This window comes from Hemicordylus capensis, chromosome 7 (assembly GCF_027244095.1).
Source record: "Hemicordylus capensis ecotype Gifberg chromosome 7, rHemCap1.1.pri, whole genome shotgun sequence".
Taxonomy (NCBI): Eukaryota; Metazoa; Chordata; class Lepidosauria; order Squamata; family Cordylidae; genus Hemicordylus; species Hemicordylus capensis.
The window spans coordinates 24,042,437-24,067,198 of NC_069663.1; the positions used below are offsets into that span (position 1 = coordinate 24,042,437).

The 24,762-nt window shown below is 47.8% G+C and overlaps 3 protein-coding genes across 13 annotated transcripts in view; 1 reads left to right on the forward strand and 2 right to left on the reverse strand.

The window, feature by feature from the left end:
* ERFL (ETS repressor factor like) overlaps positions 1–8,405 on the forward strand; it is a 71,200-nt gene extending 62,795 nt beyond the window's left edge. For all 4 annotated transcript variants that reach the window (XM_053267479.1, XM_053267481.1, XM_053267482.1 and 1 more), the window contains 3 exons: positions 4,878–5,067; positions 5,879–6,002; positions 6,255–8,405. In XM_053267479.1, coding sequence (XP_053123454.1) covers positions 4,878–5,067; positions 5,879–6,002; positions 6,255–6,880 — 940 coding nt within the window. In that variant the 3' untranslated portion in view covers positions 6,881–8,405. The remainder of the gene's footprint in view (positions 1–4,877; positions 5,068–5,878; positions 6,003–6,254) is intronic.
* LOC128332772 (cornifelin homolog) overlaps positions 1–10,422 on the reverse strand; it is a 139,068-nt gene extending 128,646 nt beyond the window's left edge. Inside the window, exon 1 of one of the 2 annotated variants that reach the window (XM_053267489.1) lies at positions 9,732–10,422. The gene's annotated coding sequence lies outside the window, so the exon portion shown is untranslated. Of the gene's footprint in view, positions 1–9,720 lie in introns of both variants that reach the window. The other variant, XM_053267488.1, reaches the window with a different exon arrangement.
* Positions 10,423–10,632: 210 nt separating this feature from the next.
* Positions 10,633–24,762, reverse strand: part of ARHGEF1 (Rho guanine nucleotide exchange factor 1) — a 48,533-nt gene continuing 34,403 nt past the window's right edge. For 6 of the 7 annotated variants that reach the window (XM_053267477.1, XM_053267472.1, XM_053267474.1 and 3 more), the window contains 13 exons: positions 23,391–23,505; positions 22,815–22,915; positions 22,621–22,698; positions 21,519–21,594; positions 20,707–20,874; positions 19,545–19,632; positions 18,986–19,096; positions 18,052–18,122; positions 17,432–17,599; positions 17,112–17,297; positions 16,737–16,888; positions 15,539–15,636; positions 10,633–15,000 (listed from right to left, as the gene is read on the reverse strand). In XM_053267477.1, the coding sequence (XP_053123452.1) occupies positions 15,559–15,636; positions 16,737–16,888; positions 17,112–17,297; positions 17,432–17,599; positions 18,052–18,122; positions 18,986–19,096; positions 19,545–19,632; positions 20,707–20,874; positions 21,519–21,594; positions 22,621–22,698; positions 22,815–22,915; positions 23,391–23,505 (1,392 nt within the window). In that variant the 3' untranslated portion in view covers positions 10,633–15,000; positions 15,539–15,558. The remainder of the gene's footprint in view (positions 15,001–15,538; positions 15,637–16,736; positions 16,889–17,111; positions 17,298–17,431; positions 17,600–18,051; positions 18,123–18,985; positions 19,097–19,544; positions 19,633–20,706; positions 20,875–21,518; positions 21,595–22,620; positions 22,699–22,814; positions 22,916–23,390; positions 23,506–24,762) is intronic. The other variant, XM_053267476.1, reaches the window with a different exon arrangement.

A 24,762-nucleotide genomic window follows, 5' to 3' on the forward strand; every position in this document is an offset into this window, starting at 1 on the left:
GAACAACAGATTGGTTAATTGATGAAATTTAAGTAGATGTACAGAGTGCAAAGCCTCTTGCCCTTCTTATTGCTTTGAAGATTCTGGAAGACAGTTTCCACTAAATATAAGGTTATGTTCTAAGTTTTCAACCAGTTATAGCACTCATGAATAGGGGTAAAAGTCTAGCTCCAGTATTTTCATCTTTACCGTTTCAGCTACCTGTTCTTCTGGTTAGAAGGAAAGACACACACACACAGTGTGTCCCTTCCCCACACAGTGGGATCAGTTTTGGGTTTGGATGTTACATAAATACCACGGCCACACATTAGACTGAAGATGGCTCTATCATCTTAAAAGGACTGGGCTCTGTATATAACCCATGTATATCGTTAAGGTCACTTAGGTCTCATCCCTATCTTCCTATGTCTTCTGAGAACATATTCTCAGTCAGTCAGTTCATGCACTAATTTATGCACGAAAGACACATATACTGATGTTCTTAGGGGCTAGCCCACAACTATGCAATTCTCTTCCTATGGAGACTTGACAAAGCCCAGAGCCAATTAAAATGAGTCCAACTAGCATGTGGTAGAATCATTGCTCATGAAAAACTAGTAGCTCACAGTGAAGGAGTTTAGCATTGTTTTCATGTATCTAGTCCTCATGGAGAAGTAAACGGGCAGTGTATGGTGAAAGCTGAGAAACCAGATCGGGACTTCACAGCCCTGCAGAGCTCCTTGGCCCTCATCTGTTGTTATTCCCCATCCATCTAGCCTGTTGGCCATAAAGCCCTATTTTTCTGTCTCCACTTTCCTGCTATTGAATCTCAGTGACCCATCTAGTTGGTGGAAGTGCTGCTGTTTAGGAAGTGAGGCTGGGCTTTGGTTTGCTCCCTTCCTTTGGGGCATCAGGGGCAGCCATAAGTGGAGATGTCCAGTAGTCAGAGGTTGTCTCCCAGTTCCACTTTTCAGTGCCAAAAATCTCTGGTTTGACCACAGGGAGTGCCATTTATACATTAGTTGCTGACCATTGAAGAATTACAGAAGTATTTTAATTCTCCCCCAGTGCATGGTACCCAAGTGAACTTGCTGAAGGGTGTGTGTGGAATATGTGTGTGCAAAAATCACAATCAAAGTGGCTTCCTTACCTCTTTAATCAACTTCCTATATTCACAACTGGGTTGATTACAGAGTGGGGAAAAGCTTGGATTTTTGCTGCCATTACAAGCTTATTGGTGAAGTGGGAATCCTAAACTGTCATAGAAGTTGTCAATATCAGTGATAGAGCACATGCTTTGCATGCAGAAGGCCCCAGGTTCGATCTCTGGCAGCATCTCCAGGTAGGGCTAAGAGAGATCCGTGTCTGAAACTTGGAGAGCTGCAATGCTGAAATACATAGTAGACCAATGGTCTGACTCAGTAGAAGACAATTTCTTAAGCCCAGGCCCAGAGTCTGCAGAGAGTACATGGATGTGATCTTGTGCATGCAGTGCAGAAACCAAGAGTGTAACGTGTGTGTGTGCGCGCCAAGAACATGAACTGGAAAGTCCTGATACAAACCTGGGCTCAGCCATAAACTCACTGGCTGGCCTAGGCAAGATATGGGCAGAATAACCCATGCCTACCTTCAGTGGTGGGTTAATGGAGAGGCAGAGGAGGCATTTGCCTACGGCGGCAAAATGTGAGGAGCAGCAAATTCTGCCCCTCCTCAAATTTTGTTGCCTCTCTCTGTGGGCAGCGGCTGCAGCAGCAAGGGTGGAGTAGGCAGGGAGAAAGCCCCCCCCCCGCTTTATCTTTTTTTTAAAAAAAGACAAACCTTTTTTGTTTAAGGGAAAAGGGTGGCAAAAAGCTTAATCCACCCTTGCTTACCTTACAGGGCGGGTGAAAGGAGAAATGAAACCATGAGGTAATTCACAAAAAAATTTCTACCCAGGTTTGGAGCTATGTACGCTCCCAATTTTCAGTTGTGTGGAAGCAACGTAGGAGGAAAACCTGAGCAGAAGTGATTGTGTCCCCAGCACAACATCCCTCCAGAGTGGCTGTTGCTGGTGTCTGTCTTATGGCTTCCCTTTTAGACTGTGAGCCCTTTAGGGACAGGGAGCCATTTTATTTATATCTATGTAAACCGCTTTGGGAACTTTTGTTGAAAAGTGGTATATAAACATTTGTCGTATTCGTATTCATGTGGAAGCAAGGTAAGAGGAAAAGCTACCCCGGTTTTCCTCCTACCTAGCATTCCACACAATCACCTTTGCCCAGGTTTCCCTCTGAACTTGCTTCCACACAACCGAAAACTGGGAGCACACACAGCTCCCAAACCCAGGTAGAACACAGTTTTTGACTGTGTGAATGGCCCCCATGTCTCTATTTGCCATGTGCTGTGTTCATGCTAACTAGACCAGGCTTGGATCTCCAGATGTTGGGCTACACCTCCCATCATTCCCACCTTCAATGGCTTTCAACCATTGCGGCTAGTGATTATGGGGTCATTATAGTCCAATCTCTGGGGACCCTGTCTGAAAACGAAGCCCTGGATTTAGACCTATCCTGTTTTGTTTTGTTGTTAAAGAGAACTTTTTGATTATGGGACCATCCCTCAGGCAATTAAAAGTTATTTTTAACACAAGGACTAACAAAAATTGCCGGTCGTGGTCCATACCATTTAAGAGGCATTCCTCCTCCCCTCCCACAGAAAGGGGATGGATGCCCCTTGCGATGCCTGCTAAGCATTATCTCATCTAAAAACAAGGACCGTCTGTTTCCTGTTTGCTCTCAAGCGATTGTTTTATTCACATGCAAATTTAATCAATTAATCCATTCATTCAAACTTCTATGAATCAATACATATTATTTCTACCCATAACACCACCCCACAAACTCAACCCTTGGTGGGATTCTCAAAGCTTCGTTAAATTCGGGGTGGTGGGACTCGCTTTCGCATCCTGACTCACCACCACCCCCGTTCCGCCTCCCCCCAAAGGGCCAGAAAACTCCCAGGCCCGCTGAATTACACCGCCCCTCCCTGTGTAATTGATCGACACGATATTTGTTATTGCTTATTAATTAACTGCGCTTCTCGGGCCGCTTGAGATTCCACCTCCCTAATTAATATTTATGAGGAGCTAAGCGCTATTGACGCTCCCGATTAACTCAGCCTGGGAATTTAGCTCCGCTCTGTCCAGTAAATAAATCCCGAAGACTCCCTGATAACCTCAGCTCTCTCCCCAAGGCGCCGGCTCCGCGAAGCAAGATTTATTGCCGGGAAGGGGAGCTCAGAGACGAGCGGCGACTCGCTGGGGGGCGCCCTTCTCTTGGAAGCGGGCCGCTTCGCGCATTCCTCGGCCGCTCTGGAGGAAGGCGAGTGGGTGGGGCCGCTGTGGAGCCCTCGAGCGGCCATGGGGCAGGCGGTGGGGTCCTCTCCTAATTCATTTTGGCAACTCATAACTTGCTGCCTTGCGCTGGGATGGGCTTGTGCTGCAGGAACAGGAGGGAAACCTCTCAGAGGGGCAAGCTGTGTTACTCGGTTGCAATGAAGAGTCTTCTTGCAGCACCCTAAACGTTGGCCAAAGAGAGTCATGGTGGCAGAAGGTTTTCTGGAACTACATCCGATGCTTGCCCATTTGGCTGGTAGAGGATATAGGGCAGAGCCCCATGAGACCCCAGAGGTTGCTATACTACAACTCCCACTATCCCCAGCCTTCGGTCATTGTTGCTGGGAGTTGTAGTCCAACATCTAGACTTCTTATGTTCTTATTAGTTTAGAAAAAAGACGACTGCGGGGAGACATGATAGAGGTCTATAAAATCATGCATGGTCTGGAGAAATTTGAATAGAGAGAAATTCTTCTCCCTCTCACATGAACCAGGGGTCATCCCATGAAATTGATTGCCAGGAAATCTAGGGCCAACAAACAGAAGTACTTTTTCACACAACGCATCATCAACTTGTGGGATTCTCTGCCACAAGATGTGGTGACAGCCAACAACCTGGATGGTTTAAGAGGGTTTGGATAACTTCATGAAGGAGATGTCTATCAACAGCTACTAGTTGGAGGGCTATAGGCCACCTCCAGCCTCAAAGGCAGGATGCCTCTGAGTACCAGTTGCAGGGGAGTAACAGCAGGAGGGAGGGCGTGCCCTCAACTCCTGCCTGTGGCTTCCAGCGGCATCTGGAGGGCCACTGTGCAAAACAGGATGCTGGACTAGATGGGCCTTGGGCCTGATCCAGCAGGGCTGTTATTATCTGGGGATCAGAGGTTGGGAGCGAACCCCTGGGATTGGAACACAGATCCCAGTAAGAGTAAGGATTGCTTTTCAGGGTCAGGCCACAACACAGCCATTTTTCTTCCCATGAGAGGCCTCTGAACATTCGCAAGCAGGGCACAGAGGCCTTCAGTATACACCAGGAGGGTCTCTTTAGCTATCATGGCTAATCGTCAGAGTCTCAGTTATTTATTCATTGCATTTTCTTATCGCACCCAGCTTGCCACAAGGCCTAGGGAAGCAAACGTGGTTCTGCCTCCACTCAGCTTATGCTCACAGCCACACTATGAGATGGGCTAGGCTGAGAGATGACAACTGGCCCAAGGTCATGGAGGGAGCTTCGTGGCTGAGAGATTTGAACTCACTCAGGCCTCCACAGTCTTGGTCTGTTGTCATGAACCAATGCACTCCACACTGCCACCACACACCTGAGATTTCTCTCTTTTTTTAGTGCATTGTTTGCACAGTTCTTGTGAACCAGCAGCTCTGGGGCCACTAGTTCTGTGTGTGTCCTTGGTGAGCAGCTGCACTAGTTTCGCACATCCCACTATGATTGCCTGCCACCTCATTCGATCCAGATATCTGCTCACTTGCCAGCTTACTCGCTCTCCTCTTTTGCTTCTCTTTTCACTAGGTACTACTACAACAAACGAATCCTCCACAAGACCAAAGGGAAGCGCTTCACCTACAAGTTCAACTTCAGCAAGGTGGTCTTGGTGAACTATCCTCTTCTGGACATGGCGGCCAACTCCCCATTTCTGCTGGCCCAGAACCCTTTCAATGGGGGCAACCATGGGACTGATTGCACCCCACTTACTCCTGAGGTATGGCAAGGAAAAGAGAGAACTCCTCTTGGGGCAGAGAGAGGATAGATGTCCTAGGCTCCTGACACAAGAACGGAGGATGTGTCAGGTTAGGGTTCAGCCCAGGATTCTGAGGCCGGAGTTCATAAGGCAATTTAGAAAGACAAAAGTCACTGTGGAAACCTGGGGACCTCACTACCTACATTTGCTTGTTTCCATTTCCATCCAAGGAACATAGGAAGCTGCCATATACTGAGACTTGTTCCACCTAGCCCAGTATTGTCTTCACAGACCGGCAGCGGCTTCTCCAAGGTTGCAGGCAGGAATCTCTCTCAGCCCTATCTTGGAGATGCTGCCAGGGAGGGAACTTGGAGCCTAGATGCTCTTCCCAGAGCAGCTCCATCCCCTAAGGAGAATATCCTACGGCACTCACACTTCTAGTCTCCCTTTCATATGCAACCAGGGCAGACCCTGCTTAGCTTAAGGGGACAAGTCATGCTTGCTATCAAAAGACCAGCCATTTCCCCAAGCTTTTATATCATGTCTTTTACATTGCAAACTGTTACATAGTAACTTACCTCGAGTACTTTGGCAGAAAAAGTACTATATAAACATATAGTACATGCATAAAAAGTACACCATGGAGCATGTGCAGAAAGCCTTTTGCACCTCTCAAAAAGCCTATCAGCCCCCCATACATATACATATGTATAATACACGCACAAACACACTTGTGATTAGGCACAGGGAAGCCACATCAGCTTCTCCTTTGCAGAAACTAGCCATTCATCACAATTCATTCCCCTCTTGCTTTCTCCACCTGCTCCTGTAGACCCTGCAATCCCTCTTCTCCAGTCCTCGCTTGGGGGACCCTGCCACCCGCACCCCACTCTTTGAACGCCAAACAGAAACAGAGAAACTGCGCCTGGATGCCGCCTTCCCTTTCCTGGGCTCAGGTGAGAATCTCCTCGTCCTCCTCGTCCCCCACCTGAGAGGCATTCCTGAAAGTTGGGGCCCTGTTTCTGTTTTCTTTTACTGCCTGGCGCAGGTTAAAACAGTCCACCCCGGAAGGATTAGGCTCTTATGTTGGCCTCCGAAGGCAAGCATGTGGCATGATCAGAAACGCAGAGGGCTCCCCAGCATCAGCAACACCACTGGAGCTGGCTTGGCCTGGTTTCCTCACATCATCTCTTTCCTTCTCTTTGCAGGTGTCTCGGGCTACACAAAGCCTCCCAGTTTGCTGACTCCCTACAGCAGAAACGCTTCCTTCCCAGATTATCCCTGGAATTTCAACCCTTACCTATCCAGCACCTTTCCCTTGAGCAGCTCCAAGCTCCCCGCTTCCCTGTATTCACCCCACTTCTACCCCAACCCCCTGTCTGGGTCCCTGGCTCATCTGCCGTCTCCCATCTCCCTACTGCCTGGGGATAACACAGAGCGGGCTGCAGCCCTGGGGGCTGGCTCCATCCCCCGCCTTTGCCTGCCTCCCCATGGCACAACCCTGCCCTTGCGCGGGGATGGGAATGGGGCAAGCAACCGGGATAAGGAGCTGCTGGGGACCAGGGCGCAGAGTCCGTCGGTGGGACGAGGGGCCAAAGAGGACCCCGGCTCAGATTCTGAGCTGGAGATCACAGATCTGAGTGAATGCAGTTCCGAGAATGAAGGCTGTGATTTCAGCCCTGACAGCCTGGAGGCGCTAGAGAGCCAGGAGCAGAATTATAAGCGGCTGGAGACTGAGCGGACGGTGGCTGGGGCAATAGCCAACCAGCCAGAAGGGGCAGCAGGGGACAGCCGGGGCACTGCCAAGGAAGGGAAGAGTCTACCAGGCAGCTGAACCTACCTAACCCCCACTTGAGCTCCATGGCAGGTCCCTCTCCATCAGTAGCCAGATTCGTAAAGAGTTTAAGACAAACAAAACAATGCCCACCCTCTTCGTTTGATGTCTCTATTTTTATAGGAAAATTTTATTCATCGAATATACTGACACGCCCCCCCTCAAAGCATCCCCTCCTTCAGCTTCTCTCCCCCCCCCGCCCCTGCTCAAAATGATAAACTGAGGGCCTTCCGCCTCTTGTATTTAAAGAATGAAGAGGCTCCGTTGGTTTGGTGCAAATCGAGCCTTTTCCACAAAAGAGGGATGGGGAAAATGGGCAGGCAGCAACACACCCAAATATCTGGATTGGAGAGCACTAGAAAGTACTTTTCAGGAGCTCTGCCCTCCATGAGAGTTCTTGAGCTGGCCAGATCAACAGAACTCCTGAGAAATCTTACATGTTGAGCTGCTTACATTCTGCACTTCCCTAACCATGGAATTTCCCACCATGGGGACCCCAGTACCAGCTTTCTTTCTTTTTTAAAACCCAGGACAAAGTGCCTAGTCCTCATGGCTGTGGAGCTAACCAGCTTGCCACTAAAGCTGGTACAAGACATTTTGGTGCCTGGGACTAAAACTCCAGACAGTCCATAGAAATTTCTCATACTCTGTTGAAATGAACAAGGCTTGTACAAAATTCCAGGGCAGTCAGGCCTGTCTGTTTCCCCCTGTCAGGTCTGGTGCCCAAGGCCCCTGACTCCCTGTGAAAGCCGCTCTCCAAGCAGCCTTTTCCATCAGAGTGTCCAGCCACAGTATAGACCCTGGTTGTATGAACAGGCCTTGCAGGACTCCTAAGCACCATCAGCCATGTGTGCACTTCAAAAGTTGCATTTTAAGTGCCCACTCAAGTGCTTCAAGTCTGAATGCAGCAAACATATGTATCATATAGGTACACATGTCAGGAACAAGCACACAGGTGCAGCTCCCTTTTGGAGAATATGTTTAATGGCCAACACAAGTTTGTCTCTTTGTAATATGGGAAACAGCTCCAAATCCAAACCCAGATTTTGGGTTTCGGTACCGAACAGAACCCACAATTCCAATTTCCACTCTCCCAGCCCAAGGAGAATCCAAGAATCGAGTCCACCTCAAATAAAGCTGCTGTATCCCAGGGGAGTGAGGAGCTCGTTAACCCTTCTAAACCCCCAGCCCACCCCCAACTTTTCAAAGTGCAATATTGTCTTGTCATGCTCTGGTGTGACCCTTTATGTAAAAAAAAAAAAAAAATTCCCCTACCTCTCCCTCCTCAAAAAATGGTTCTTGCCCTACCTATCACCGTGCTTGTGTCTCCGTGTTTAAAAAAAAGAAAAACTGTATTTGTGTGGTTGATATGAAGAAGTTTACTTCCCTTCCCTATTTTTCTTTTTGTAAATAATGCATTAATTTATGGAGTGTAAAGAAAAAACAACAGATGGGGGGGAAATTAACCCCTGGCAGATCATGATCCTGCCGGCCTCTAAAGCAATAAAATATCTATTCATCGGTGTGTTTTCGTTCACGGAAAGTGTGAGTGTGCGTGCGCACGCACATGCACACACAGCATGTACAATCTGCTGTTTTGAATGCTGACCAAAAAATTTTACCTCCAAAGAGAGACTAAGGACACAGTCCAGTCAACATATGGATTTCAAACTTCTGTGGGAGAGGCACCTGATCTCCCACTGACAAATCAAGGGAACTTGACGGTGCTTAACTTGGGTTGGATTTTACATTGATTGAAGGGGCAATCATGCTAATTCTAACATTACAAAAGGAGTAAGATAATATCTGGTTCGAAGCACAGCAGGATAAACATTTCTCTTCACTGGATTTATCTAGCTTTGCATCTGGGTATGTGTCTGGATGGAGGAAATGGGTATCCCCATTCCCCAAGGCCCCTTGAACAAAAGAAGTGAAAAGTGGTCATGGTGAAATTTAGTATACCAGCACAACAAATTTGAGTACTACCATAAGCAGTAGAAAAAACAAAAACAAAAACACACCCCACGCACAACAGAATTTAGACTGTACCCTTAGAATGTGGTTAAGGGAGGTAAGGAGAGAGCTTATTAATTGCCCCTGCTTTTGAAAGAGCAAAGTGGCAGTTCTCGTCTATTTAGCAGGGGGAGAGCAACTGCCCCTATCCTAACCCAAGCACAACGTCCCTCCAGTGGCTGTTGCTGGTGGGTACCTTGTGTTTCTTTTTCAGACTGTGAGCCTTAGGGAACAGGGAACCATCCTATTTACTTAATTTATTAATAATCAATTTAATTCTTGAATTATCAGAGTTCTCATCACTATATTGCAGCTCAGAGTATATGCAACCTATTTAGATATCTTTTGCACTGAAGTTTAGTAAAACAGCAGCCAACCTAAACTAAAACTAAAGTAACCAAAACCTAAAACAGCAAATATCAAGAAAGTGAGTTAAGAGGACATTACTTTTTTTTAAATCAGACTAAAACACACAAATTATTAGTTAAAAAGCAAGTATTGGTGTGAAAAATTATCCCTAGAAGTAGAGGTTGGGGGCAGATGGGGGGACGGGACTAGAACCTCCTGCAGAACTGGTTTGAATACACCAATGCAGAGAGGAACTTTTATGTAGGTGGAAAAGCTCATTAAATGACAAGTTGCACATATGTGGCAGCCCATCATATGAAATATCTGAACTCAGACAAAATTTAAGCTTAAACAACAACTTCTGAAAGAACAAGAAACATACAGTAGAAAGTTACCTGAAATTAAGCTATTAATTAGCAAATATTAGGTAAAATATAAAACCATTCAGAGAATGAAATAACCAAAGACTAAATACACACATTTTACTCACTACAATTATGACGATCCTCAGGGTTCACACTCAAACAAACTCTCAGCCTTCCTTCCAGACAAAGAGGTGCCTCTATACACAAAGAGGGGAAATTTGGGAGGTAACAGGCTGCACCTGAATTGATTGAGAACCATCTAATTTGGGAGGTAACAGGCTGCACCTGAATTGATTGAGAACCATCTAATGACTCACAGGAGAGGCAGGAAGTCAAAACCCTCATTTAACCCATGAGGTGCCCAACAGTCTAATCTTGACATTTAGCTGGCTTTGTTCTCCAGTGGGGGGCTTTATCTTTACAGAGAAAGACTTGTTGGATTGCCCAGAAGAGCCTCTCTCTGGCAGTGGTGTGGGAACTCCACAATGGGTTTGACCAAAGAATCCTGGGAACTGAACATGGCGAGGAGCAGAGGACTCTGTTAGAGATCACTAGCAGCAGCTGAAGCAGCAGCCACCACTTTTCAGGGAACTCTAGTTCTGTGAAGAGGGAATTTCGATGACACTGGCTGAAGTCTCTGGCACAGAGATACCCTTGGTGCCCTCATCCCACAACTAACTGCTACAGCCTGAAGAGGCAGGAGTGCATACCCTGCAATACAGCACTGCCACAGATATGTTTAATCTCCCACATCTTCTGTTTAGTGACACCCCCATTCTATATCGTCTCCCACCCAACCTATAGAGAAAGCTCTAGGTAGGGCCCACAAGCATCTGTTGTCCCATGTTTGGAAACGAGGTACATTTGAGCCTGGATAGTATCAAAATGGGAGCACTGCAGACAAACTCCCTCTAGTACTCCGAGGTCTCTGGAAGAAAAAGTAGAATAAAAATGCAACAAATGAAGAACGCGATAAATGAGAGTGAAAAGACAAAGGTAGATTCCAACCACAAAGACACAGCCAGCTGTGATTAATATACACTTTAATATGGCATCTTTACAACAGAATCCTTAGTCCAGTCACTCTCCCAGCCCTGCACATGCCTTTAACCTTCTGGCAACATACACAAAGCTTTCAGTTTCTATTTATACGAGCGAGCGGAGGCATGGTCCCTGCACCTGTAGTGGGAGGGAACATGTCCTAGGGGCAGAGAGGGAACACTGATCCTCTTCTCTCCCTAGATCCACTCGTGCCTTCCATCATTATACGGATCTCAATCCCACCCGATGCCCCATCTCTGGGGGGGCAGGGGAAAGGTTTTTCCTCCAACTACTATTCCCAGGCAGTCCACATCAAAAACCTGCTGGGTGGAGATGACTACACTCCTATCTAAGCCAAACACCAAAGTCCGTAATGAGGCTTATGAGGGGATGGTAAAGTCTGGCCATTGTGAGAGTATTCTCAAGATCTTTTCACAGCAGATTAGTCACCCCTTGGTAGTTCCTTTTGTTCACACAATCTGGGCCAGAAGGTGGAGAGAAATCAAGCATAGTACCAGGTGCAATTTGTGGCACTCTTCCAAAAATGAGTTTTAAAAAACCAAACAAAAAAATAGCCATACAAATCTAGCAATTGTAATGGCACTCCAGGTCAAGAGATCCAGGATAAAATTGGCACAGATTAGGATAGGGTTGTGAGAAAGTACCTGTAACATGTGGATTGTTAAACTGATGACGGGAAACAACACTGCTCAACTCTTCACTTTTCAGGTCATACAAAAGGAAGTGAAATACATTCAGTAGCAACTCACCCCTTCCTAAAATAGACTCTTTACTAGCTGTCTATTAGATTCTCTGTTGGGGATAGATAGTGAGAAGAGGCACACAGTACTGCAGCTTTCTCTCGCTGGTAGAAACTTTTAAAAAAAAGGACAAGGAAGGTTTACACGCTGGTCAGCAGCTACAGCAGAGGCAGCTGAGCCTGGTTCTTGAGAGCAGTGATCCCTCTAAGGCATACACACGTGTATGAGCTCACAACTTTTTAAATGAACCATTCAGTTCATTTTAGATCCCGCTCAAGTTGAATCAGGAAGGCCCTTTCTGAATGCACGTGCACACACACTGCCTTGATACTACCGCCCAGAACAAAACTCATTCCACACACAGATGGGGGAAAAAATATATGAGAGAGAACACTGCTTGTGAGTACTTGGTCCACCAAGCAAGTCCAAATCCTGAGTCAGTGGAACAGCAATAGATGTACTACTGCAGGGTAATCTAATCCACATGATGCAGTCTTGAGAATGCTCCTCAATGCGCAACACAGCAACATCAGAAACTCTGAAAACGGATCCTGGGGATTTGCATATTTGATTTATTCTGGTTCACTTAATCCAGATTTTTTTAAAAGTGTGACTTTTAAGGACACCCCATCTGACAATAACGGATTTGACAGGCACTATTATACACTCTATAATACTGGGAAGTCAAGAAAGGGTGAAGTCACACGTCCCCTGAATAGCCTGGTGTATACTCTTTGTACAATAACAGGGGACAGGGTGGGAGGGAATCCTAAATGCTAAGACTCTATCTATCCATACAGCCATTGATATAAACAAACAAGCCACTCTATGTAAATTTATTTATATATATATATATATATATATATATATATATATATATATATATATATAACACCACTCTATGGAAAAAGCTCAAGATTCCTTGTTTGCAGCCTCAGCTAAGGAAGTCAAGGCTGTGTGTGTGTGACATATTTATATACTGCCCAAAAAACATATATATATATAAAATATCCCAGCAAAATGTGAGTTTAAAAATACAAACACATTATCAACAAATATAAAGGCACTTGGAAGAAGTGGAACGTGTACAACAATAGGGCAGTTCAGCCTCCAATAACACAGATGGAAGCCTGGATTCACCAGCTCCCCTCCACTCTGGGGGCCTACATGCTTCCCTTTGCTTCTTCCTCTGGACACACATGGTCCCTTTCTCCCCACCCTCCACCATCAGGCCAGGTCCAGCTCTGCTTCTGTGACCTCTCATATCCACCCCCTTGTCTAGTCTCAATAGCTGGGATTTTTCAAGGGGGAAGAGGGGAGCACACTGTGGTTGCCTAGCAACCGGCAGACACAACCCTCCAGTTTGGACAACATGGCCAATCAATAGGTAGGTAGGGGTGTGCATATGCTGCACGCGTGTATGTGTGTGTACAGCGGAGTAAGCAGAGGTGTTATGATGCAGCAAGAGAGTAACCAGGGCTAGCAAAAGCTGAGCAAACTCAGTACTCCACACCTCCTGTAGGCCCAACAGTAGTGACGACAGCCACACCCGCTTCTTCCTCCAAGATGCCTCAACAGCCAAACATCCCTCAGGAGCTGAGCACCTCTGGTTACTTACCGACCCGCTCCACCTGCTGCCTGCTTTGTGGAACAGCATGTCACAAGAAGGCAGTGAGAGAACTGCATGTGACTTTTGTGGCAGATGGAACCCCCAGGAAAACTGTCCTTTTTCACTTTCCCATGCCGCAGCAGAGGTGCCTTCATAGCAAGGTTGACGGCTAAAGAGTCGCTTATGAGATTCCTGTCACATGCCAACACTGTCACATGTCAAATGGACAAGATACTCCTTGGCAAACGCTGCAAAGCAGCTCAGCTAAGCAAGTCCTGGATTTCTCAAGACTTGCGATGGGGAGACAGAGAGAAAAAAGCAGAGGTGAAGGTGGAGAAAATGGACTGGGTTCCCCCTCAAGGGCAACGATTTCCCAACCTTCCACATCAAGGAATCCCTAACTGTCTGCTATGCTCATTGCAAAGGATTCTGGGACATGGTCACCACTTATCGCCTCATCAACAAAAGCCCCAATAAGCTTCCAGGGAACACCACTGCCTCCAACCTTCCCAGACTCATGACTATCTTTAATCCAACCTGAAATATGAAACCCGAGTTCTCCATTTTTTGCACTTCTACTTTTCTGTGTACTGTAATCTCTCCTCCTTATGACCATCTTTCTCTTCAGAAGACAGTTGTGGCAGTGCGGGAGAAGCCCGCCTTAGGACACCAGGGCTCTCAGAGGCACAAGCTTCAGGCTGGATGATTCAGGGGCTGGATTGGTGCTGGGCCTGGCTTAAAACACAGAATGTAACAGCTCCAATAGGGAGACTGCTACAGAAGGATAGGTTGACCAAAGGGTTGGAGAGAACACTTGTGCACATTCCGCCCTTGGGCAAATGAGGCAGGAAAGGATATACATATGACAGAGCGAAGTTTAGAACAAAGTGGAAGGGTTTTAAGGAAACAATTGGGGTGGGGAAGGAGAAATAGGGTAAGTCTAGGAAAACAAACATTTAAAGTTTAGAGAGTAGCAGCTCATCTGCTTTCCCTTCTCTGCCCCTCCTCCCTCCTGGCTAGCTAATCCACACTAGGAGGAAGGAGAAGGAAAGATGAGGGAGAACAAGCAACCAAAAAACCAAAAAGAAAGGAAAACTACTGCCAGCTCTGTGAAGCCAACTATGAGGCTGCCCCAATTTAGGGAACGAGGCGGGGCTGGGACTGGAAAGCACAAGCAACGCTGCTCTCCGGGTGCAAGACAGGTCTAAACCTGATTGGCCTGTCTCAGAAGTGGATGGCAGAAGCAAACCCATCCTCCGGATGCAGTCCTTCCACTGCTGGAGAACGGAGCAGGTTTCTTCCTCCTGTGGAACTCACTGCTGTGACTGCGATAATCATCTCTGACTTTTAAATAAAAGTCAGGCAAATATATATATAGAATATGCCTGTCAGTTGCTATGATATGCCGCTAGGAGGCTTCTATCACCAGCCCCAGGGGATTAACAGGAGTGGTTGGGGATAAATCTTGCGATCAAGCTCTCTTTGCAAACCTTCCCTGAGGTACCTGGCTGGCCAGTTTTGGAAGAAGGATGCCAAGTTCTCTGGCTGTTGATCTGGCCCCAGCCAGCCAAATCTTGTCCTCTGGGGGGCTCTGCGGAGCTGGCTATGCATTGCCCCCATCTTTGGTCCACCAGAAAGCTAATCACCAGAACTTAACTTTTTCCTCTTTGGTACTGACACTGCAGAACTTAACAAGAAGAAAACCTCTCATAACATCAAGAAAACCTTATAAATCCTCAGGCGGCTGGTACATCTTACAGATATGCCACTTCCCAGCTCTAAAAATGGCCCCTTATAGCTTGGTTTAGGCAGGAAAAAATGTCTATGTACACATATAACCCTCAGAAGCTCACTCGACACTTCCAAGTCCTCTATACAAAAAGAAGCGCAGGTCCCATTTGATTGCAGATGCTGGGGAAGAACCATCTAGGCAGGAGAAAGCAGGCTGCAGAGAGAACTTCCTCCTCCTTGCTTGGGTCAGGCCTAAAGAGAGGAAATGGGCAAGACACAAGAGACCATTAAGGCAGCAACAAGGATGGCGATCACTTGTGGTACTACTGAAGTTCAGAATTGGGGGCAGGGGGTGGTTTTCAGAAATAAAAGTTCTGAATCTCTGTAAGCCCATCCTGAGCGGAGTTTAAAGTCCTCTGAAATCCAGGCCTGGTGCATCCTGAGCCCTGCTTGCTTTCATTCCTGCCCAATGTAATGGTGCCACTTTCCCCTTCTTGGTGGCAGCAACACGGAGGAATCACAGAGGGTGGGACGCAGCTTAGACCTAGAGGCTAATACGTGGAGCCCATCAGGGAACACAGGAGTTTTCATCCTCATGACTCAACCAAGTGCCCAGGAGTTCCTTGTGTGGTCCTCTGGAACGGAGACAGCTGCTGCTTAAAGATCTGCCCCTTTGCTGGCCCTGCCCGTCCAGTGAACTGACTGCCTCTCATACAGAGAGAAGCTTTCCAAAGGGGAGAGGACGACGGTGGGAACCCAGCTTCCTATTATCTGTGTCTCCTGCCATTACCTTCCCTGTTGGGCCAAGCCTCATGTAGAACTCAGCTGTTGTGATGATGCAAGTTCTCCCATCAGCTGCTGCAGGCGCCAATAATCCGCTTCAATATCCTAGTGCGAGACAGACAGACAGAAGAACACACTGAGCAAAATCTCCAACGGCAGGGAGAGGGGGGCGTGATTTGAGAGAGAACGTGCAAGCTTAGCTGTCTCCTGTGTGTCTCCCAGACCCTCCCAAATCTTAAGGACAGAAAGATTTTCATCGACTACTAGGTTGCCGGTTTGAATCCCCACTGGTATGTCTCCCAGACGCTGGGAAACACCTATATCGGGCAGCAGCAATATAGGAGGATGCTGAAAGGCATCATCTCATACTGTACAGGAGGTGGCAATGGTCAACCCCTCCTGTATTCTCTGTGGTCGCCAGGAGCTGACACTGACTCGACGGCACACTTTACCTTTACTATTTATATACCACTTTTCAATGAAAACGTTCTCAAAGTGGTTTACATAGAAAAGAAGAAGAAGGTGGTTCTCTGTCCCCAAAGGACTCACGATTTTCGGGGGGGGGGGGACACAGGGGAGGAACTGGCCACAGGCACTGGAGAAAAGCAGCAGTGGGGTCTCAGCCTTGTCCCCACAGCCCTAAGGGCTTACAAGTGATTCATTTTGAGATAAGGTTACCTACCAGGCTAGCTGGGGGATGAGGCTGATGACTTTGGCCAGGCCCCAGAATGCATTGCACAAAAGGAAATGGAGCTCCCTGCTCTTGCTCTCTCCACTGAAGAAGAGTCCCGCAGAGGAAATCTTTTGGGAGGGTGGTCAATATTCCATCAGCAGAAGCCTCACTTTGGGAGGGTGGCTTCCTGTCAGATTCCGTCTGTGCACATTTCTAAATGAAAAGGGGGCCCTAGGGGCAAAGACTGCAGCCAACACAGCTCCACACCCCTCTAGGCCCAACATGGGTCTGGGCCGCTCTCCTCACTCCCCTGCTCCCGACCGCATGCCAACTGGCCCCCTTGCTTCCTCTCCCACCGGCCAGCAACCCAGAGCTTTCCAAACGATTTGGGCACCTGGGGAGACTTTTTAAAACTGGGGGCAGAACTAAACTATGCAAGCAAAGCAAAGCAAAGGGGCGCAAACATCAGACCGTCTATTCTGAGCACTTAACATGGGGGTGTCTAGGAGCACGGCAGTCCTGGCACACTCACCTTCAAACCCTGAACCGCGTCTTCAAGAAGCCGCAAGTGATGTTTCACCCCATCGGACTGCTGATGGGACAGAATGATGGGGAAACTGGGCCGTTCTCTGTCCAGGTGCTCCGAGCCCCACTCTGGCTCGTGGGGGCCATTTGGGGCACCTCCTGCAAGAGACAAACAGTTTCCATGTGATACCCGTTTCTCTCCAAGAACTCCAGAGTGAAGCCCTTCCCATTCCACCCCTCTCCTCCCTCTGCAAGCCCAGTTATTCCCAGACTATGCCCGATGGGTCCCCAACACTGCCAGCTCCCACCTCCTCTCCTCCCACTTCCCTAGGTTTTCCAAGCATGCCTCTCCCCCTCCAGTCCAAACTTCCCCAGCATGCACCTGTTCTCATACCCTCTCCGTCATGCCTCCTACTGCCTTCTGTCTTGGTCCCATGGCCTACATCCCACTCCACATCTTCTTCCTTCTCTCGGGGATTCCCGTTCTCCGGTGGGCGATCCGTGTGCTCTGCTGGGAAGACGGCCTCTCCTTCCTCCGATACCTGCAGTAGCCTCTTCAGGGCCGTAACTGGAGGGGCAGAAGGCTCCTATGAGATTACTTTCCTCACATCCTTCGTGGGCCTTGGCCAAGGATGCCTCATACTCTTGTGGTGGGGAGGGGGGAAGAATCTCAACAGAGGGAAAGGTTAGCATCACACACACCTCTATCCTGGGCAGCAGCGGCCAGAGTTCCCTGCCCATCAGGCTGAGGCTTGTAGACGGTCCGTATGACAGCCAAGAACTCCTCCACCGGCTTGCCTAGCTTCTGCTTGCCCACTGGGCTCCGTTCCTCAAACTCAACCCCTTCCAGTGTCCCATCCTTCTCCCGTTCTGGTTTGAGGTAGTGAAAACATCAAGTTACTGCCCTTGAGAGTCTCAGTGACTGCCCAGTTATTATTATTATTATTATTATTATTATTAATCATTATTATTATTATTAATTTAATTTCTATACCGCCCTTCCAAAAATGGCTCAGGACAGTTTACACAGAGAAATAACAAACAAATAAGATGGAACCCTGTCCCCAAAGGGCTCACAATCTAAAAGAAACATAAGATAGACACCAGCAACAGTCATTGGAAGGATGCTGTGCTGGGGATGGAGAGGGCCATTAGCTAAATAAAGAGAATCACCACGTTAAAAAGGTGCCTCTTTGCCAAGTGAGCGGTTAGCCCAGTTTCCTCTTCTCCGAGGCTCTGAGGCAACGGAGGAGTTCTGCTCCCTCTTTCCCCACCCACCCCAAATCCCAACCACAGTTCCAACGCACGTGCCATAAACTCACCCTCCAGCTGCAACGACTCTTTGAGGGAGCTGCCGTTCTCCGTTCCACCCAGCAGAACCTCCGAGTAGTTGCTGAAGGACAGAAAAAAGTGTTGCGAGTTTTGGTTTCTGCCCCACAGTTCCCCAATATCACATGGATGCCAACGTCTTCTCATCTGGGGAGTTAGGTGCCTGTTCTCCATTTTAGTTAGGGAGTCAGGTTTGAGACTCCCAGTTTCATTTCTTCTTTGGGGTCCCAGATCATGAGTTTTGGTCAGAATCTGCCTGAGTTCTGTACATTCTATTGTGGCCAACGCTAAGGAAATCATTCTAGGAACATAGGAGGCTGCCTCCTACCGAGTCAGACCATTGGGCCATCTAGCTCAGCATTGTCTACACTGACCGGCAGGGCTTCCCAAGGTTTTAGGCAGGAGTCTCTCACAGCCCTACCAGGAGGTGCCACCAAGGATTGAACCTGGGACTTTCGGCATGCAAGCAGATGCTCTATCATTGAGCTATGGCCCCATCCCATAAGGGGAATGTCTCACGTTACAACAGACAGTGCTCACATGTAGTCACCCATCCAAATGCAAACCGAGGTGGACCCTGTTTAGCAAAGGAGGCCATTCATGTTTGTTACCTCAGGACTGGCTCTCCACTTTATACCAGGCAATGCAGCTGTCCCCATTGGCTTCCACCTTGGGTGTTCCCCTCTCAATACCTTTGTACATCACGGTTCTAGCATCCTTTTGGGTGGGATTTTATTTAAGTTTTGCTTGCTCTCTGATCACAGAGGGCACTTGACGCTTAATGAGCTGGATAAACCTTTTGGTATTCCAGTGCTTTGCCGTGAGTGGAGCACAGACCGGCACCACAAACTTTCAAGGGGACCCTTGCATCAAAGCCTTCGCTGGCATTTCTCTCCCACCCCCCAATCCCTGGAGCATCATACTTACTAGCTTGGGCTAGGCGGCGAAGTCCGGTTCGGCACCGAGTTACGCCCTTTAGGCCGGTCAGAAACGGGCAGCTTCAGGCATCCGGCCGTGTCATTGATAGTATTACACCAGCTAAGTTCAAGCAAAGGGAAAGAATCACTTTTACTCTAAAGAATTGCTTCGGAAATAAAGAGAGTCCATTTCTTTTTTAAAAGAGAGGCTGCAGCTTATACTGGCCCAGAAACTCCAAGTCCGGACATCTTGCTCCTTGTTCAGAGGCCGCCTACTGTGAAGGCACTCGGCAGATGTTCAGAGGCACCTTTGTCTTACTTTTTCATGTGGCACCAGGGATGAGGCCTGACCCAAATCAGGTTGTTCTTAAAGGTCTTGCCTAGCCCACCCACGCACTTTGTTAAACAGCCATCAAGCCAAATTGCAAAGAAACAGGCCCAAATATAATTTCTTATATTTCAGCCCCCTGGCGCCCCTCTGGCGACTTTAATCCACTGGGCATTCCAGCTGTAAATTCCCAGCATCTCTCTCTCCCCCTTCACCTCAGTTCTCCATCCCAGTATCTTACTTCTTCATCTCCGACACTGTCTGGGCTACCAGCTCATAGATCTGAGCTCCTTTCTCCCAGCTGAAAATCACGTAGAAGGCCTTGGTTTCTGACAGGAAAGAAGGGAGAAAGGATCAGGAAAAGGAGCAAGAGGAAGTTCTTTCCCAGCATTCTCACCACGTTTCCAATCAAGCACATGTCAAATGAAAGGTTTCTGACCAAAGCTGGGTCACAAACAAAAATAAAAATAAGAGCACCCTCCACATTCAGCAATTTCCCTAGGCCCATTACCAGAAGACAGGCAGGGATGTGCATCAGTTGTAACACCAGATACACAGAAAAAGCACAGATGGTGGTAGAAATCAGCTTCCTGATCATCTTGGCTTCCTTTCTTTAAAAAGAAAAAGCAAGTTTCTAGCCCTTATGGTTGCAAAGATATTCTCAAAAGCATAAAGACTGAAACCTCAGAGGCCAGGAAAGAGGCTACATTAGAGTCCAACTAAAATGTTACTTTAATGATGTCAGAGGGTAGGTTTCTTAAAATTCCATGTCCAGAGCACTTGTGTCCCTGAGGTTTGGGAAAAGTTGAGATGGTAAAGCATGTTTTATTATACTGCCTATTTTATAAGGAATTTTGTGAAAATTTTATCTTTCCTTTTGCACTGAAGTTCTCAGGTCGCTCCAAAGAATTTTATGTTTCTTTTATCTGATCAGAACCGAGTTATTACCTATAATGTAGCCAGATTTTGTGTGGTGGCAAACAGAGTTCGTTGTGGGGTGATTCAAAATGCTTGCTGAATTTGAATGCAACTATAGTATAGTTTTTGGCCAGATATTTTGGTTTCTGTGGGTAATTAGGATGATATTGTTTCTGTTTTGAATTGTTGTCATAACTATCTAAACAGGTATTCGTGTATTTTCCTTCTGCTGGTTGATGACCGAAACAAAATTTGAACTGAATCGAACTTTAATTATGTGGGGTTTCCCCCCACACCCGCTTGCAGACAAGGGATAGGAGGAAATCCAGATCAGAATCATGGTGAGGGCAAAAGCACACACACACACACACACCCCACGCCATGCATATAGGAACTTCAATATTTGCTGGTCCCACGGAACTTGTGTTCAAGGCGGAGTCCTCTGGAGACGGCCCCCACCACAGCTGTCAGTCTCTAGTACCCACCTGTGGCCACTTCGCGGGTCATGGCTGAGTTGAGCTTGATAATGGGGCTCAGCATCTGCTTCCCATCAGGGGTTGGGGTGATGGTACGGCTGTGGCACTTGAGGACCAAGCGGTCTTCCTGCTTCTGAAGAAGGACCAACATGTCATCCAGCAAGAGAACATGGACGTCTGGAAGGGGCAAGAGATGACGTGAGAAGAGAAACAAAGAGCAGAAGGTTCACGCTTTCCTAGCCTGGCTCCTAGTTCTTGGCCACATGGGACTAGGTTTGTAAAAGGAGAAACCTCAGGCAGCTTGAGCCCACTGGCAAGCCCCGCCCGCTAACTCAGACGCCCCGCCCCCCATTAATCCCAAACCTGGCAAGGCTGGGCAAGTGCCCGGGAGCTATTCATGTCTGAAGGGTCTAGTGAGCTGAGTGCCAGAGCAACCCTTGGCCACCGCTCTCCCGAGAGCCAGGACGACAAGTGAAGAGGGCCAGTTAAACACTGTCGAAATCAAGAAGTGGCAGGCTGTTGCTGAGAGAGGGGCAGACCTGTTGCACAGGGAGGAGAATGGGAAAACGCAAGTCCCTTGCCCACAAAGCCAGACCAAGAGGGGATAGTTGATTACTCGGCAGTGGGAGACACTAACTCTGCACATGCTTAGAGGCACTCCTTCCAATTCCTATTTCACTTGCCCCAGCGCAGAGCCCCAGCGTCAAAAAGAGATTCTAGAGTGCTAAGCTTAGCCCCAGAGTGTAGCCCCATCTAGCTCCTCATCTGGAGCCGGTGGTGGCAAAGGGAGAAACAGCCTGGGCACCAGAGGTGCAACTCACCAACTGATTTATCCTTGGTAATACGCCAAGTCAAGGGTCCCTCACACACAAGGTTTCTCTTGGTGATGTCAGAGTTCTGTGCAAAAGAACCAGTTATGAGATCTTCTGAGCTTTGGCATATAAAGGCCAGTGTGGCTGTGGATGATGGGAGTTGTAGTCTAACAACTTCTGGGGACCTAAGGTTGAGATCCCCTATGTTAACAAATCTCTCTCTCTCCCTCTCCCTCCCCCTCTCCCACACACAAAGGAAACAGGGCAGTCGAGATCAGTTTTGGGCCCCAAGGAAGTGAAAACCCTTCAAGTCAAAGAAACCTTGTCTCTCTCAAGCCTTTTTACAGAAGAGACTTCTGTAAACCATCAATTTCTTTACAGAAAATAAAGAGAGGGCCGAATAGCAAGCTGCTAGCAGTCTCCTTAGAGCAGCATGAAAGCCCCCAGTAAAGTTGTCTCCCCCACTTTCTTGAACAGAAGTCCTGCTACCTGAAAGACTGCCTGAAAGAAAAAGTCAACAGGTGCAGACTTTCTGAGCACAAGCAACGGAGATGCAGAATGCAGCCTCTGTTGAGACTGCCTGCTGTGAAGTTGTTGATGGCAGAAAGCCTTTCTCAGGAAAACAGAAAGGAATTCCCTTTAAGGCAGGCAGGCACAACTCAAATGTCCCAGTTACGATGTATGTGGGGGCCAAATCAGTGCACTGATTATTGCAGTAAAAATTAATTATAAAGATAAATATTAAAGCAATTACTAGTTAGTTGTGGGTCCTTCCTTCCCCACCAGGGGACCTCAATTTTAACCAAGGATAGTGGCCAGAAAATAAGCCCTGTCCTTGCTCATTCAGTAGGCACCTGACTGTTCCAGCCCCACACAAATGCCCAATTTGGGGGCTCCTGCTGTTGCTGGCTACCTGGGCCATCAAAAATGTCCCCGTAGGCCAGATTTGCCCTCCAGGCCTTATGTTGTGCAGGGCTGCTTTAAGGGGATGGGGATGCAGCCCCAGACAGTTCCTGCTGAGGAAGCTAGAGGGACATTCTGTCTGTTCTACTGCCCCACAGCCTGCTGGGTGGGTGGGGGGTGGGGAGAAATACACAAGGCTGGAAAGCACCTTAAATTCACACAGCAACGGATCAGTACTTTGCTTCAGGTTGGAGAGATCCAAGCGACGCTGGTAATCTTTGAGTTTCTTGAAAGAGAGTAAGGGGGGGGGGGAGAAGGGGGGGGAGTGATCAGAGGAGGAACGTGCGTTGCTGTCCAACAGAGAAAAAGCTGAGGGTTCACAGCAGGGAAAAGGGCTCTTACCAACATGTTTTCCATGTCACGCACCTCCCGGTTGACATGGTTGAGTATCTGCCGACAGCATCCAGCTGCTTCCAGCACCTTCTGGCGTTCCTCGGCCTCCTCTACAACATAGATGAAGGCAGGCAGGAATATTTAGAAACTTTACACTTAAATTAGTATTTATATAGCACAGAGGGAGGGGAAGGAAATGGGAGACGGGGTAAGCAAAGGGAGAATAGACAGATATCTCATTTACAGGCACTTGAGCTTCCACGCAGCAGGAAATGGGGACCCATGCATTCTGCTGGGACTTCACGGAAACGGTACATTTTGGGAGGGGGGGGGGCTGAAGGAGGGAAGAGAGGAGGCGCTGCACAAGGGTTCCTGGCGGCAGTTCCAAGAAAAAGGAGCATCACGAGAGAAAGGGCAGAAAAGTTTGAGGAAGCCGGAGACATTCAGGACAGCGGAGGGTGGTGGATGGAGCTGGAGGAGGAGGAGGGTGGAAAGACTGGACCACTGACCCTCTTCTCCATGCCAGTGCCCCACAGACCCCCTCAATCCACAGCAAGCCCTTCCTGCACTTGCCCATCGGCTCACCAGTGCATTTGGCAATGTTGTGAAGAAGCAGCGGGTACTTGGTCAGTCTCTGCATCTCAATGGGGATGATATCCTTCAGCTGGAGCCGCCTGCATCGAGGCTGGCTTTCAGCCTCCTGCAAAAGGGAGGGAGAAAAAGAGGCCCTGCTAAGCCGGGGTGGCTGAAGAAGGTGTGGTGGGAAGGGCCTCTCTGGGAGAGTTTTTGGTTTTTCAAAAAAATCCAGGCTTCAAGATTAGAACTTAGAACCCCTCCCAAAAAGCAACCAACCAATCTTCTTGTTCCATTCTTCTTAAGGATATACACTGGGGTGGTCAACTTGAGACTCTCCAGCTGTTGCTGGACTACAACTCCCATCATCCCCAGCTGCAATTTACTGCAGAAAAATTTAGAGCATCTTAGGTTGACCATCCCAATATACACTGGAGTAAATATACACTAGTAACCCCCAATATACACTGGTATTTAGTAGTGTATATTGGTGTAGCGGTTAGACTGTAGTGGTTGGAGTAGGACCGGGAAGACCCAAGTTCAAATCCCCATTCAGCCATGATACCTGCTGGGTGACTCTGGGCCAGTCACTTCTTTCTCAACCTAATCTACTTCACAGGGTTGTTGTGAGGAGAAACGTAACTATGTACACCGCTCTGGGCTCCTTGGAGGAAGAGCGAAATATAAAATGTAAAAATAAATGTTAAAAATAAATAAAATGAATCCTGTAAAGTGTGCTGTCAAGTCAATTTCAACTCCTGGCGCCCACAGAGCCCTGCGGTTTTCTTTGGTAGAAAACAGGAGTGGTTGACCATTGCCTCCTCCCGCGCAGTGTGAGATGATGCCTTTCAGCATCCTCCTATATCGCTGCTGCCTGATATAGGTGTTTCCCATAGTCTGAGAAATGCACCAGTGGGGATTCAAACCCGCAACCTTCTGCTTGTTAGTCAAGCATTTCCCCGCTGCGCTACTTGACCCCAAAGTGGAAAATTAATTGGGAGAATTGAAGTAGGAACCTCTTCTCCAGAGTTATGCACCCAATGCTAAATAAATAATATGGATATGAATAAAGTGAATATTTATATACTGCTTTTCAACAAAAAGTTCCCAAAGTGGTTTACATAGATAATAAATAAAATCTTAATTCAGTACCACAAAAAGATCAAATAAAAGCTGCCCGAAAGAAATATGTGCATTCAACACATTTTGCATGTTTTAAGTAATTTAATCTGCTTCTGCTCACCTACGGCGAGTCACAGAGAGCTGTGCAATCCCATCTACCGCGGAACTGCTCGTAGCTTTTCAAGCTTAGCTCAACGGTCTTGGGGGTCTATGAACTGCGGTGTTCTTATTAAAATGTAAAATGGGCTTAAGATGTTGAACT